The sequence below is a fragment of the Pholcus phalangioides genome, unplaced genomic scaffold (genome assembly GCF_987345545.1).
Source record: "Pholcus phalangioides strain wild (caught in Gottingen) unplaced genomic scaffold, Ppha-v1.0 ptg000007l_1, whole genome shotgun sequence".
Lineage (NCBI taxonomy): Eukaryota > Metazoa > Arthropoda > Arachnida > Araneae > Pholcidae > Pholcus > Pholcus phalangioides.
Window position 1 is genome coordinate 55,919,989 of NW_028301600.1, and position 16,305 is coordinate 55,936,293.

At 33.7% G+C, this 16,305-nt stretch overlaps 1 protein-coding gene across 1 annotated transcript in view; it reads left to right on the forward strand.

Moving 5' to 3' along the window:
- The window catches only part of LOC149085515 (synaptic vesicular amine transporter-like), a 39,819-nt gene extending 31,623 nt beyond the window's left edge, over positions 1–8,196 (forward strand). The window contains exons 13-14 of the mRNA XM_089233573.1: positions 4,740–4,827; positions 6,706–8,196. Of these exons, the coding sequence (XP_089089699.1) occupies positions 4,740–4,827; positions 6,706–6,825 (208 nt within the window). The 3' untranslated portion in view covers positions 6,826–8,196. The remainder of the gene's footprint in view (positions 1–4,739; positions 4,828–6,705) is intronic.
- Positions 8,197–16,305: the final 8,109 nt, after the last annotated feature.

Sequence of the window (16,305 nt, forward strand, 5' to 3'; positions counted from 1 at the left end):
CCAACTTCGCGAGCAGGCCTTTCCTTAAAAAAGTCTCCCACTGAAAACAGGAAGATCCGATGAACACGAAAATTATTTCACTTGATATTCAATCGATTCATACACCTACCGTTTTCATTTCCAATTTGGAACATGGATAGTTGAACTTCAAGCAATTTACACGCCTCCGATACTCCAAAATGCAGTACATTAGGCACACACCAATTCGTTTGAAATTCCTAAACGGCAGTCTCAAAACATTTCCGGTTAACACAGCGCCCTTTGAGTGAGCATCTGCAATCTGCTCACGATAACAGTGTAACATGATGAAAGCAATTGGATGAAATTGTGAAAATTTTCTAAACTTCCATTTCTTAGAAGATTGGTTGATATCTTTCTTTTATAATTATTTTTTTATATGTTAATCTATTTTTTCAGTCACATTATTGGGCAATTTACCAGTTGGGACCTTGTATTTTTATAAGTATAAGTATACACTAAAATGTTATTAAAAATTTAAACTTGATTAAAAAAAAAGAAAATAAATTAAATCAATTAAAAAGAATGAATGTGTAGTTAAAATTTAAATAAAAAACAAACTAAAAATTAGAAAACAAATTTAAACTTATTTTTTAAAAATAAATTTTAAGTACTTTCAACGAATGCATAATTTTAAATTTGCGTCTAAACAGGATCAGAAAAAATTCGCCTTTCGCTTCCCCATTGGCGAAAACCTGGCTAAGCCACTGATCTGAACTAACATTCTCCCTATTGATAAGTCCTCAACAGAACCACTTTAGTGACCTCTAAATGTGTCGCGGGCCGCCTAAGTACTCTTTAACTGTACCGCCCGTCACTCAAGTGATCCGTATAATTATTTTATTTCAATTTTATTGTCATCATTATTGTTACAAAACATATAAATCAAACAAAAAAAATCGATCAAGGGATCCTATAGGATCCATACTGGTGGACACACCAATTTCATAATGGTACAGTCATTTTCAGTAGTTCAATCAAGTATATGATTTATGTGTATAATACATCCATTAAAATGAAAAACTAACGAGAAAAAAAAAGAATTATAAACACAGAAACACAAAAAATTGGGGAGAAGGGGAAGAAAACAGAGTAATATCTATAAACACATAATAGAGGTTGTTATATATGTCATGATTTACACAAATATTGATATTTATTGGTGAATCTGGGGTATGCAATGAAATTAGTGCGTAATCATGATCGGCAAAAAAAAAGGAAAAACAATATAAAAAAATAATAACATTAATAACATTATATATATATATATATATATATATATATATATATATATATATATATTATGGGCAACGACTGGTGGAATATAAACGTATATCAATTAATGTAATTATATTTTATCTATAGCTCGAAAATTGCCTGTATATACGTCTATATAAACTGAAGAGCCAAAAAAACTTGTGCAGGCATGCGTATGCAAATAAAGAGATATGGAACCAATCAGAGTACGGCGCTGCGGTCGGCAACGCCTATATAACACAGCAAGTGTCTGGCGTAGTTGTTAGATCGGTTACTGCTGCTACAATGGCAGGTTATCGAGATTTAAGTGAGTTTGAACGTGGTGTTATAGTCGGCGCACGAGAGATCGGACATAGCATCTCCGAGGTAGTAATGAAATTTGGATTTTCACGTACGACCATTTCACGAGTGTACCGTGAATATCGGGAATCCGATAAAAAATTAAATCTACGACATCGCTGCTGCCGGAAAAAGATCATGCAAGAACGGGACCAACGACGACTGACGAGAATCATTAAACGTGACAGACGTGCAACCCCTCCGCAAATTGCTGCAGATTTTAATGCTTGGCCATCAACAAGTGTCAGCGTGCGAACCATTAAACGAAACATCATCGATATGGGCTTTCGGAGCCGAAGGCCCACTCGTGTACCCTTGATGACTGCATGACACAAAGCTTTACGCCTCGCCTGGGCCCGACAACACCGACATCGGACTGTTGAGGACTGGAAACACGTTGCCTGGTCTGACGAGTCTCGGTTCCAATTGCTTCGAGCTGATGGACGTGTACGGGTATGGAGACAACCTCATGAATCCATGGACCCTACATGTCAACAGGGGACTGTTCAAGCTGGTGGGGGCTCTGTGATGGTATGGGGCGTGTGCAGTTGGCGTGATATGGGACCCCTGATACGTCTAGATACGACTCTGACAGGTGACAGGTACGTAAGCATCCTGTCTGATCACCTGCACCCATTCATGTCCATTGTGCATTCCGACGGACTTGGACAATTTCAGCAGGACAATGCGACACCCCACACGTCCAGAATTGCTACAAAGTGTCTCCAGGAGCACTCTTCTGACTTTAGACACTTCCGCTGGCCACCAAAATCCCCGGACATGAACATTATTGAACATATCTGGGATGCCTTGCAACGTGCTGTTCAGAAGAGATCTCCACCCCCTATTACTCCTACGGATTTATGGACAGCCCTGCAGGATTCATGGTGTCAATTACCTCCAGCACTACTTCAGATATTAGTCGAGTCCATGCCACGTCGTGTTGCGGCACTTCTGCGGGCTCGTGGTGGCCCTGCACGATATTAGGCAGGTGTACCAGTTTTTTTGGCTCTTCAGTGTATATGCATACGCCTATATCTATACACCGAGATTTCCAAAATGGTCTTCGATATTGTCTATCGTAAATAGGTAATTCTTGAGACGTTTTTTGAACAAAGGAGGAGATATATAACTAGGACGTTGTTTGGGAGATTGTTATAAAATTTTGGGATGAGATAAGTCAAATGGTTTTTCTTTACTGTTTTGTGTATCAGAGGAATTTTCAGGGTATTGAGGAACCTGGCTGATGATCTCGATGTATTTGATGGTAGGCAAATCTGATTTTTTTTTTTTAAGAAGAATTATAAATTTATAAAAGAACAAATATCTCAGTGGAAGTATATTTAAATGATGAAAAGTTCATGTGTATAGGGACGTGTAATCGCTAGTAGTAGATCGAATTATTTTCTTTTGTATTTGCACATTAGAGGGTGAATCGTACTACTGTAATCATTATGCCGCGAATCATTTAAGTAATCTGGGAATGTGCCACGAGTTATGTAGAACAGCACTGGGGCCGCTCAAGTGCTCTAAAACAGTGCCACGTCACTCAAGGGATCTCTAAATGCGCCACGGACTACTTAATTGTTCTGGAACTGTGTCACTTGAGTGATCTGTGAATATACCACGGGTCTACTTGAGTGATCTGAAAATGTGCCGCTTAGTTCATTTTTACAAAATTAGGTTTGAGAGGTGATGAGCCACATTTGGTCCAGCTGGGTAATGGGTTTAGCATATATCACCGTTTCTTAGCCGCCGAGCCACGGCCCGGAGGGATATATATTTGACTGTTTCATTTTTCATTCTGAGGATGATGTCACTCTCCGCTATCCATACGAAGGTTTCTAACAGCTTTCTGAGGCGAAGATATATTTAGGAAAGGGAAAAAATTCAACTACCCCCTTGCGGGGAATCGAACCCTCGTCCTTTCAATTTAATGAACGCCCTAGACCACTAGACTGCAAAGGCAACGAATGTCTCAATCTTTCCTTGGAGCTCGTGTGCACTGAACGGGACCGTACATGGGCAGTCGGACTTAACTCAGGCCAAAGTCTGGTTGTACTAGGCCACCTACTCAGGCAGTAGTCTAGTGATCTAGAGCGTTCACTCGGAAAGTGAAAGGACTTGGGTTCGATTCCCCGCAAGGGCAGTTGAATTTTCTCTCTTTCGTATATATATCTTCATATCAGCCAGCTGTTAAAAACCTTGTTATGGATAGTTATGGATAGCGAAGAGTCATCATCCTCGGATAAGTCGCCGTCTGGTGGCAGTGTCAGCAATTGAGAGCTTTGGCCTGAGTTAGGTCCGACCGTCCATATACGGTCCCGTTCAGTGCACACGAGCTCAAGGAAAGATTGAGATAATTTCTCTGTCCAACAGTTCTCGTCTTTTTTTTAATGAATAATCTAATTGGTTGAGGTAGGCACATGATTGGAATATGATTATACGATAGGTGCAAAAATTTGAAAACTAAACTTGGTTGTGAATGCGGGAATGTTTCCAATATTGACACCAATTCCGTTGTTGTTTGGCAGCAACTTATGTCTGGTGTAGGTAAAAATGACTGCATTGTAAAAACGGTAATGAGAGAAAGAATTAAGGAACATTGCCATCCTCCAATTAATGTATTTGAAGTGACTATACAATATTACCAAGTATACTATTTTTAAATGGGAGTGAAATTATCCTGAGTTTGTCCAAATTTTTGATTTTTGAATTTACATATCTCAGCAAATACTGCACTTAGGAACATGGATTTTTGTTCAAAATGTTCATTTTTTTATTTTAATAACTATACGACTCCTTGCAATATGAATGACTTATCTGAGGTGCACACATTATATAAATACTCTAATTGAAGATGCCTCTACGACCAGCGATTTGCCAATAATTTGTGGTGAGTGCTGTTAGTGATATGCACCCTGCATACTATATATATTGAACATGTACAGTCAAACCCCCCATTTAGTGAATTTTGAGGTTCCTGTATATGCACGGTGTATTTGTATTCAACCCAACCTTCATTCAATGAATGAGTATGACTGTCCCATTTGATTTATTAAATTGGGGGTTCGACTCACATTTAATTCATTTTTTGCAACTCAATCTTGCATTGTCTTTTACAGCTTGGTCTACATTGTTGCATTTATTAGTTTTTTGTATGCGCCTTTGATGGTTGTTTTGAGGAAGCCTCCTGGAAGACCAGAAAACAAAGTAAGAGAATAATATCTGTGCAAATGTCAAAACAAAGTTTACAAATTTAAAAAAATATATATTTGTAGTAAATGGTTGAAAAAAACTGTTTTGCTGAGAGAAAAAAAACTTTAGAATTTTTGGCGTTTCAAATTTGAAATCATTACATAGCAGATTTCACATGCATGCTCTTTTCAATTATTACTCTTTTCTAACCATTAAAGATATACTACCCCTGGCAGAAAATGTTCATTCACCCATGGAAATACTAGCAATGCTGTGTTTAAAATGCAAAAAAGAAAATTAAAAACAATTTTCTGAGTGAAAATTTTAGTTAAAATCAATCATTCTGAATTCAGAATAAATGAAAAAATCAAATTTATTACAGTTTGACCATGAAAAACAAATTTATAAACTTGTAACACCCAAGAAAAAAATATTCGATCACCTCAGTTTTGAGGAAAAAAGTGATTGATCACTGTTTCAAACAAATGTGTTGACTCGAATTATGCAAATGAAACTGTTCGTGCAAGTGCAAAGTAACCGGACAATGTATAAAAGGTGAACTCAATGGGTTTTTATCACAATTTTTTCTGAAGTGTAAGAGATGGCTTCCAGAAGATATCTTTCTCGTGTTTTTAAAAAAACGAATAGTTTCCATGTTCAAGGATGACGTTTCCTCAAAGGGAGGTTGTAAGAATCTTCAGCTGTGCTCAAAGTACGATTTGCTGCCTTTGGATGAAATATCGGAGGACTGTCAGTGTGAAAAATTTTGTCTCAATCTGGTCGCCCTCGTAGTAACACAAAGAGAGATGATAGGAAACTGATCAGTTTCCAAGAAAAATCACTGTGCCATGTCGACACAGCTGATTGCAGTGTGTGAAGTACAATGTTCATGTTTGCAATTGTGCCGTATATAATCGTTTACGAGAAAAGGGATTCAGGTACTGTAAATCAACACCTAAAAATCATTTAACTTGGCAGCAGGAAACCACATCCACTGGGGGTATGAATGATTGGAATAGTAATTTTCAGTGACGAGTCAAGAATCAGCTTGGAGACTGGAAATAGCTAAAATAAATTTGTCTGGAGAAGAACAAGAGAAAAGTTTAAAGACGAGTGCATTGATAAAAGAACTAAATTTTGTAGCTCGTTTACCATGTGGAGTTGCATGACAGCTGATGGATTAGGGGAACTGAGCATCGTGAAGAGTACAGTCAGCTCAGCGGTCTACAAGGACATTCTTGAAAACTTTGATTCCCAGTGTTGACAATTGGTTTGGGGATTCAATTGACTTTACATTTCAAGACGACTATGCTTCTTACCACCACAATAAAAATGTTGAGAAGTATCTAAGTGCTAACATATTTCAATGACTGAATGTTTGGTACCAGTTGAAGAAGAGGGTAGACTTCGGAAGGAACTGTGAAGCAAGCAATTAGAGACTGCTGAAAAGAAATTTCTCCATTGTACTGCAAACAAATTATTGCTTCTATGCCCCAAAGGATGAAAGCCATCATCCAGGTCAGAGGTGAAGTAACGAAATATTAAATTTATTTTAAATCCCATAATCGATCACTTTTTCCCCTCGAAACTGAGGTTATTGAACGTTTTTTTCTCGGGTGTTGCAAGTTTATAAATTGATTTTCATGTCAAATTGTAATAAATTTGTTTTTTTTTTCATTTATTCTGAATTTAGAATGATTTTAACAAAAGTTTTCATTCGGAAAAAAAATAATATTTTTGGTTTTTTTTTGCATTTTAAACATAGCATTGATAGTGTCCTCATGGGTGAACGAACACTTTCTGCCAGGGGTAGTAGATTATGAATGGAGAAAACACTATTTTTGAAAATTTGAATTCTAAGTTTTTACCTTCAAATAATTTTTTTTTTTACAGCCTGTTTTACGTGCAAATAATTCTGTCAAGTTTGCTCTGTATACAGAAGAGGATAAGTTACGTGATGATGAAGCTTTAGAAAGACTGAAAGATGATGATACTGTACAGCCATGTTATTAAGCTTAGATTCTGTGAAATGGCGATGGCTAAATAACAGATTATAAAGTATATAACAAAATTATATATGATTAGGCTCGCCACACACACAATTAATGATTTAAAATTTCACTTCTGTGCATGAAAAACAATTTACAAACCAGATGTTTTATATACATCAGAATAATTACATAAAAAGTTCATTTGCACAAGTTGTGATTGAATAAAACTCTATAATAAACATTCTTCTGCATAAGCAATATTAACTAGAACCTTGGTTGAACTTCTTTGTTGAAAGTTAGCTGTAATTCAAATTATGAAAATAAAACTGTCATTTTTTTTTTTTTAAAATAGCTTTCATACTTCTGCCAGCATTATGGTGAAAATATGAAATTTGAAAAGCTTTAATCAAAGGTAAATAATCAAATGATATGTATACTCATCAGGGCTGTAGCAAGAAATTTCTTTTGGTGGGGGAACCATACTGACAGTTCAAAAGGACTTAATCATGTGATTCCGTATACAGTAATACTCCCAAAGTTACATGAAAGGTGGGACAGACAACAGCTGCATAAGCTGAATTTGCACACACATAAGTCTGGATAATATATATAAATATTAATTGGGAACAAATTTTTAAAGAACACCCAGGCTTTTGTTTCTTACCCTTCTATGGCTTCATAAGATCTAACTTGCGTTGTGATTGCAATACCGCATCTAGTTAAAAATTGCTCGTTTTCCCTAAAATCTGTGCAAATGAAAGTTAAACGCTTTAAATGTTTTGGTAACACCTTACCCCAATTAGACATGAGCTGCTTGTGTTTGGAGGAAAGAAAACTTTCACAGCTATGAGTCGAGATTAATTGACAGTTACAGACTGTGAATTGTTTTATCAATGAGCATCACATTAAACAAATTATATTTCAAATTGGTGTTGCACTCCAGTATGAAATTGTGACCACCTTTGTGAAAGTGGCAGACAAACAAGCTTTGGGATTCCATTTCAGAAATCCGGCAAAGTTTTCATTTTTATGTATAACTAGCTGTAATACCCCACACTGCCTGGGGTTTCAATTACTGAGAGGATTGAAAAAGTGACACACCATTATAAAGGCATAAACTATCATACATAATATATATAGACGTACATGTCTCAAGCGCATTGTTAGGGAACCACAGTAAACATTCAAGTGATTGTTGGGCTACCGACAGTTTTTCACCCATTTCAGGCACTTGTCCAGCTCTGACGAACTTCCAAGTAACCTATGGTTTAATCCTGGTCAGTATATATATATACAAAATTTGGCGACGATCGGTCTAACCTTGTAGATATTTGTATAAAGAACACACTTTCACATTTATATGCGATTCATCTTATGTACATCTTTATGTAAAATTCAGGGTAGTTTCATTGCATATTACATTCTGAATGAATAAAGCAATTCTTTTTTTACTTGATTATCCCTTAATCAAGTATCCTTCTCTACTATTTCACCTAAAACCTTGTGATTATGATTAAATTTAGGAAATGTGCATTTTTCACAGATTTTTTTTCTCCTATAATTCTGGAATCTCGCAACCTGGAGTAACATAAGTTGGGGTATTACTGTATATCATTTTCCAATAATTTTGGCTTGGGGAGAGGGGCGGAAGGACTGGAAACAGTTTCTTCTTTCTGTGTGCAGCTTTGTTCATTATAAAATAAAACAAGAAACATCATATACATTGAAAAATATATTTATTTTCATTTTGTACATATTTTACAAAATATATATCTATACACATTAAATTCAACAAATTCACCATAAACATATAACATTAAACTACACAATCAGATTCAAGATGAAATGGTAAAACAAATTGTTTCTATCTAACAAGATTTATACTTTCTCTCCTAAAATTTCTAGTACTTCATATCACACTTTTTGAAAATAATTAATTCAGATTTAAAACCAGTTTGAAAAAATCATAAGAGGAAAAATTTTTAAAAATATAAGCAATCTAATTTGCTAGCAACAATGAATGTCTAAATATTTTACAGAATGTTTATTCTTATTTTTGCCTAATATCTAATTCCTGAAGTCTTACAAGAAACCTCCAATCATAAAAATTATTTCAGATATTGTCACCATTCATTTCAGAAGCTTTTTAAGTGATTTTTTTTTTTTTTGTTGAAAAGGTGATATTTAATTTTTTTATAAGGTTCTTGGGTCCTACAAATCACATTTAGTAGAAAGTTTTCAAGCACTGACAAGTTGAAAAAAAAATAAAATTCTTATATATCACATAATGCATCGTCCCAGCCAAACGTTAACCCTTTAAAGCCCAGATCAGCCGAAAATAGTTCAGTTAGAGCAGTGTTTCCTAAAGTGGGCAAAATAACCCTCCCGGGTGTGGGGGAAGGAGCGGTAAGAGCTATGGGTGTAGCATAGGATCCTATGGGTTGGCTTGAGTTGGGAGAAGTGAAGAGAAAATTTTTTCGGAAGGGAGCAATGGAACAAAAAGTTTGGGAAACTGACTTAGAGCATAAGCGGATACAGAAGTGGGTGGTGGCGATCACTTTCAATAAATAAAAAAGTATTATTGGCATAGGTGAGGGGGTGGAGGCAGAAATCCCTAACTGTTTGAAGAGCCTATATCTGCTTGTGAGTAAGAGGGTATGGATATGTTTAAAGGCTTTTGTGAAAGGTAGGGAAGAAAATGAAAGCTCTAGAGTCAGAAGTGGGAAAACAAGTGTACATGCTCCAAGGTCAACATTTGGATAAGTCCACCTCACAGATTTCATTGCTGAACGTCAAATAGTTAAAGGACTGTATATAAATTTATAAAACTATCTAATATCCAATTTATTGTGCTTGAGATTTCATTAAATGAAATAATACTTTTGATTAATAAAGTAAGTTATTCTGAATTATTTATCTCTGAAATAATTGTCTAATGATCATTTCGCAGCAAAAAAAATGCTTCAAGTTAGCTATAACAAGAGAGAGCGATAAGATAGAGCCTGGATTATATGCACTAAAAAAGTGGTAAAAATATGCACATAATAATACCAAAATGTGTGTTAAAAAACCCCTAATATACATAAAAAATCAAAATATGCACTAAAAAAATCCTGAAAAATGAGAATATGCATTAAAAAAAAATGCAAAAAAATTGTTTTTTTAATTAATATTTTTTATTTATTAGTGCCCATTCATTTACAAACAAATATTCCCACATATGCCGCCTGGCAGTCGAGTGGTTAGGGAACTAGCTTCTCACTGTGCAGGTCTGGGTGCGAATCCTGGTTCGGGCATGGATGTTTACTAACACTAACAAATTCCCTAGACGGATCATGCTGGGGATGTACTACCTGCTCATGCTTATTCTCATCCGATCCAAATTATAAGCATCGGTTCATAAGCATGACGTTAAGAATTATCCGAAAAACGATACCAAGGAATTATTCGTAAGCTAACTCCTTAACGTCACGTGACGTGAAAAAGGGAAAATCAAAGAAATCACTTTCTACACAGGGAAAAGCAATTTTTCCCTTTGGTCGATCGACCACTGACAAATCAAAATTAAGCTTTGCATATACAACTACTACTATACATTTACTGAATATTTTGTTCAGCGATGGTGGCAACGCAATTCATTTTTAATGCATGTGCAGAGCATTTACGTTGTTTTCTTTCCACATTCTTTAACATCAAAATAAAAGGTGTTAGCGGGCTATGGGCTAGATACTTTTTTTACTGGGGAGGATGGAAAATAAGAGTATATGAGAAGAGTTATTTCTATAATTAAAATATATTTTTCATCGTGTAAATATTGTTCAGAAAGATATTTCAGCATTATAATTAATTTATTGAAGTTCTTTTTAAGCCGTACCTCTCTCTCTCTCACATAAGGAACTACCAAAATCACATTGGGATAAAAATGTATTGTCCTCCATTGCCTATTTTGATGGACGTGGGTGATTATTACTTTGCTTCATTTTTTTTATATATATGTATATAATTTTAGGATAATATAATTATATCATCGAGAAATATACCGTGAAAAAAAATCTTGAAAAGACTCAAAAAAATATAGCTGTAGAAGGGAATTATCGTTATATCGAGTATCGTTGTAGTGAGGTTTCACCGTATACTACACTTGGATTTCTAATTGAATCCATCCGATCAATTGTAAAAAGCCAACGAAATTGCATAGTTTTCTTTCAAGGAAAAACACCACTTAAGTCATCGTAATAAATTCCCAAGTCCAAGAAATAAATTTTTCATTTTTTGTATTTTCCACTCACCATCGCGAGTGGAAAATACGATCATCTGATGCTTAAGAAGTGGGTCTCCCCTATCCTTATCGTCATCCGAATATTCGGAGAAATACGATGATTGTTTTCGGAGGGAGAATGCCGCTAGTACGAAAATTTCCCTTTCTTGCTTATATTGTCATAATCGGCGCGGATACGGATCGGATTCCTGATAAGCATGAGGAGATAGTACAGCCCCAGATCCCTTGGGAATACGTGAGGATCACGTTATTTATATGTACAAAAAATTGCATATGCAAATAAATTCTACATATTACCTATTTCTGTATTTTTAATTTCTAGTTTGTTGTTTCTAAAAAAAATTTAACACCGACATATTTTTAGAAATACCCTTATAATAAAACGGTTGATGTTTGGACAATATACAGAATATACAGTATATTACAAACACCTCTATTAATTCACTAAATCACACCTGCGGGAAAAAACGGACATTATAAAAATATTACACAATATTTGTTTGAAAACTTATGTATAAAAAAAAGTGAGCTTAAATAAACCTTCAAAAATATGCACTTATTGCGATTTTTTTTGGTTTTATGCATTTATATGCAATAATGCTTAAAAAAGGCGAAAATATGCAAATGCATATAATCTGGGCTATAGTGATTACTTTTGATCATCGAACAGATTTTTTTTACAAAATATGACATAGAACCCAGGGACTATATAAGAAATTTTGTAACTTATTTAGAAATTTTTTTGAAAAAATCTTCTAGGATGATGAAATTTTTTTGCAATTGGAAGTTTCAACAATACTAACCATGATAGAGGAATTAGCTACTGGACAACTCACAACAAGAGTGGACACACTGTATAACAATGATCAGTATAAGTAAAAATACAAGTACCAGTCTATTACTATACTATTTGCTCTCAGGTGAATGTAGGCCTCTTTTCATAAAAATTCTCTGGACATGAATACCATAATTTTCACGAACCTGCATCACCAAAATAAATTAAATAAGGCACAGAGTGAATTTCACATTATAAATACCGAGAACCTTATTATATAGCATGCACAAAGCTGTTTCTTGCCAACAATCACTGCAATGTTTTAAAGCAACTCTTCCTAATATTATATAAACAATTATATATAATAATATATAATAACACTGGCTCATTTTCACTAAAAAATCTTCTGCATGCACGTGGTTAACAGAAAGATGTTAATGTATTTTTTTACTCATTTGATTAATATGATTCAAGAGAAATCTAAAAAAAGTATACAACACCAGCAGTTCCTAAAGTTACTCGCATAATTAACTGTCATCTGAACATTAATTTTCCCATTAAAAAAAAATGGAGATCTCAATTCATTCCATTGTATTAATTGTATAAAAATTGATTAGTAAGGTGCAGTATTCTATGGTAAATATACTTTTGCTTATTAGACAAAACAATACACAGAAGAGTCTGACAGTTACTGTTGGCTTCAACTTGTTGAAAACATTCAAGCTTTCATGTCTAATGAGTATTTTGCTTATGTTTTGGGAGTGTAAGAAAAATTTGCTTGTGTGAGTTGGAGGACACACATAATTCAAGGTACCACTGTAATGTTTTCTATTGGCATATAACTATTCAGGGGAAACATTTCACTTAAATACTTCAGATCAAGACATAATAGAGATCCCAAATTATGTTGAAAGAGTTCAAAAATAAGATTTTTTTCAAATGGTCATTCTGCTTCTTATGATATGAAAAAAAATCACTCAACTACAACAAACACATCAGCAATTAAGTGAAAATAAATCTTACAATATGACATTTCAAACCACTTTGTTGGTTATATGGGAATAATGCATATCAACAACAGAAGAGAAAAAATGAAATAAAACTTTCTTATACAACAAATAAGTGAATTTTTCCTGAATATATAACAAAAGAAAGGAAGAGTTTATTTGCTCTTTCTACTTGAAACAGTTTGAGCAATCTGCAGAACAGTAAGTCACATCACAAAAAAAAAAACCCACCAAAACTGAAATAATTAAAATTGAAATTTTCGTTTTTCTAAATAGCTTTTATGAGTTTTTTTTATACTGTGTGTATGTGAAAGAGATAAAAAAATTAAACTCACACAGTAATGAATGAAATTATCATGTAATTATTTCCTTTGGTGGACTACAATTTAGGTACCATAAGTTTTAACTGGGCTTTATCGAAACAGATTTTAATTATACACCTACGGAATGCTATTTTTCCTGTACCTAACAAAAACAGCAAGAGACAGACATGACCGCTGACCGCCCAGAGAGACCATCTTGGGATGGTTTGCGCTCTTTCCCAAAGGGATGGACGGTCTCAGAGAGCTACAGCAAGAGACAGGCAAATACATTTATATATAAGATATAGTGGTACCTCCTATAACACTCTCCCAATTAGCTACACCTTCAGTTAATAGACACATTTTTTTTAAATTCCATCAACAGACTTCAATGTATTTAACTATCTATTTACAGACACTCCCCAGATTTTTTTGTCTCAAGGGTGTCCATTATCGAGAGGTTCCACTGTATACTATTATTTAGAGTTAAATTATGAATGATACGATAGCTATGTACCCATTTGCATCCTCCCTTTAAATTTGTTATAGCAGTTTCATATCACATTGTATTGATAAGAAAACAGGTTTTTGCTTAAGGTACAAGTGGGTTATCCTATCCTCAGTAATAAGTTACACAATCACAATCTGCAGATTATTCCAGAGTTAATTCCAATGAGGTAATTTTAGGTATATTGTGTAAAAATCTTCTCAGTAAATTGTTAATTTTGGCAAATTTTTTTGTAAATTAAAATATGCTATCACGATATCATTTCATTAGCCATGTTAACATGAGAAAAACGCAGGACTAATCAGAATTTTTTTCTCAAAGAAAGTCTTATGAATTATTTTTCTTTTTTTGGAACTGAAAAAATATATCTTAGTTCCATCGGTGGTTTTCAAACTATATTGTTCAGAAAAAAATTAACTGTGATGCAACAGGAAAAAAGCATAACATAGACATAAAATTGTTCAAATTTATTGGCTGAAATAAATAAAAGAAATTGCCACGCCATGCGATTAAAAAAAAAACAAATGCTATATTCCCCCTCGCTGTTTTACTGTTGGAAAAAAACAAATACAATAGCTTTAGAACATAAATGCAAGAAACTTATCAGATCAAAGATTACAAATGCTATTCCTCTTAAATGATGATTCCAGCCAATGATATCCAATCTATTGCAATATAGGCTACATGGAATTTCAAACTAACAAAAACTGATAGTTCACTGATACAATAAAAGTTAGATATAATGAATAACACTTATGAATGCTTATGATGAGAATTTCACTATTATGAGTGATTGTCAAAGAGCTATTGTTAGATACAAAAAATATTCATTTACAATGAGTTGCAAACTAGGAAGCTTTCATTATAACATCAAGAAAATTATCAAAAACATTAGTTTTCCCTTTCTATGCTTTTAAGAATAACTAAGGATAGATTACTATCATTTATCATTGCACATGTTTCTTGTAAACATTAGAAACCACTTATTATAACTGTGGATAATGTTATAATCTGGGTATTATCTTTTTTGCAGTGTGGAATGGGCTAACATCCTAAGAAGGCAAAAAATTTGTTTATAATTATCAGGACTTCAGTTTGTTTTCAATTTTTTTATGCATTTTGAAGCTTGTGGAACCAGACTTATTGTTCCCCGTAAATTATTATTAACTTGCATGTAGGAGGTCAGAAGTTGTGTATCCCCTATTATCAGGCCGTAGTAGCTGCTTTAATCCACGTATGAAGCTACTTTTGAAGTGACTTACCTTACCCATAATGGAGAAAAATTTAAAAAAAAGCTTCCTTCAGATGACCAGATTCACAGTTACTCGGCTGAAAGACTCACAGGGCCTATAAAACTTACCATACATTAAAAAAGTTATTGTAATTCATGACACATTAGACAGTTTCATTCAAACTCCTAATAATGGCTGAATATTACAAATAAAATACACAGGATTTTAGCTTCAAGCAAAAATATCCTGTTTTAAAATAAGAAAACAGCATGATTGAACATTTTGCAACCAATTATGTGCAAAAGAAAAAGTGAATTGTCCCATTTTCATACATACCGTATTTTGTATGTATGGTCATCGCATTTGCTTTTGAATATAGTTATCAATCGGGTCATTGTAATCAGACCCCCAAATCCACCGAGTCCTGATGTCATTACATTAAGTTACGTGCACTGTACACCGGGTATAGTCATATCCTTTTAGACCCTTTATCTTTTGTTTGCAGTACAAATATACTTTCAATTAAAATAAAGTACTATCCAAATAACCTCACATTTCTTTTACTTTAGGCCCAAAATGTACAGAGTTACAAAATTTAATTTTCTATATGTTTCCTCCATCTTTTGACATTAAAAAGTTTGTTTCTCAATATATACTGCTTTCTCCCTCATTTTCAGTGATTTTCGAACTCAAATATTTCAGCTAATATTGTATTTAAGAACATGGATTTTTTTGTGTGGTGCTCAGGAGAGATGAGGGAAACAAAGAAAAAATCTATGCTTCCAAGTGCAATATTAGAAGAAATATTTGAGTTGAAAATGAGGGGAAAAAACAACATACATTAAGGGACAAACTCAAAATTTTTTGACAGTTGCAGTTTAGTAAAATTTTTATAATTTCTGAGATGTTCTTAACTTTAAATTAGCAATATCTCAGCAAATATTGCAAATATAGTTGTTTTTGTTGGACTCAGGAGATACAGGGCAACAACATACTTTATATACATTATACCTTTATGCTTCCAAATTTTTTATGTTATACATTCTCTTGACAATCATTTTTGATAAACTGTTAACGATAATAAAAAATTATAATGTTGAACAATAAGAAATATTCAACATCAAAAAATATGACAGCTCTGACCAAATACCGTCATTTATCATAGTAAAGTAAACAATCTTAGAAAAAAAAAATTCAAATATTTTCATATTTACACTATTGTATTTTGTGATGCGAATGTAAATAGGACTACAATAATTATAAAAATCAGATTTGACAATAGTAAGTTCTTCATATCAATTCACAAGAAAATGTTCTAAGCATTTCACAAGGGATAGGAAAAGGAAAGAATTTTTAATAAAAATTACAATATTGACTAAACATATATTTCCCTGGAATA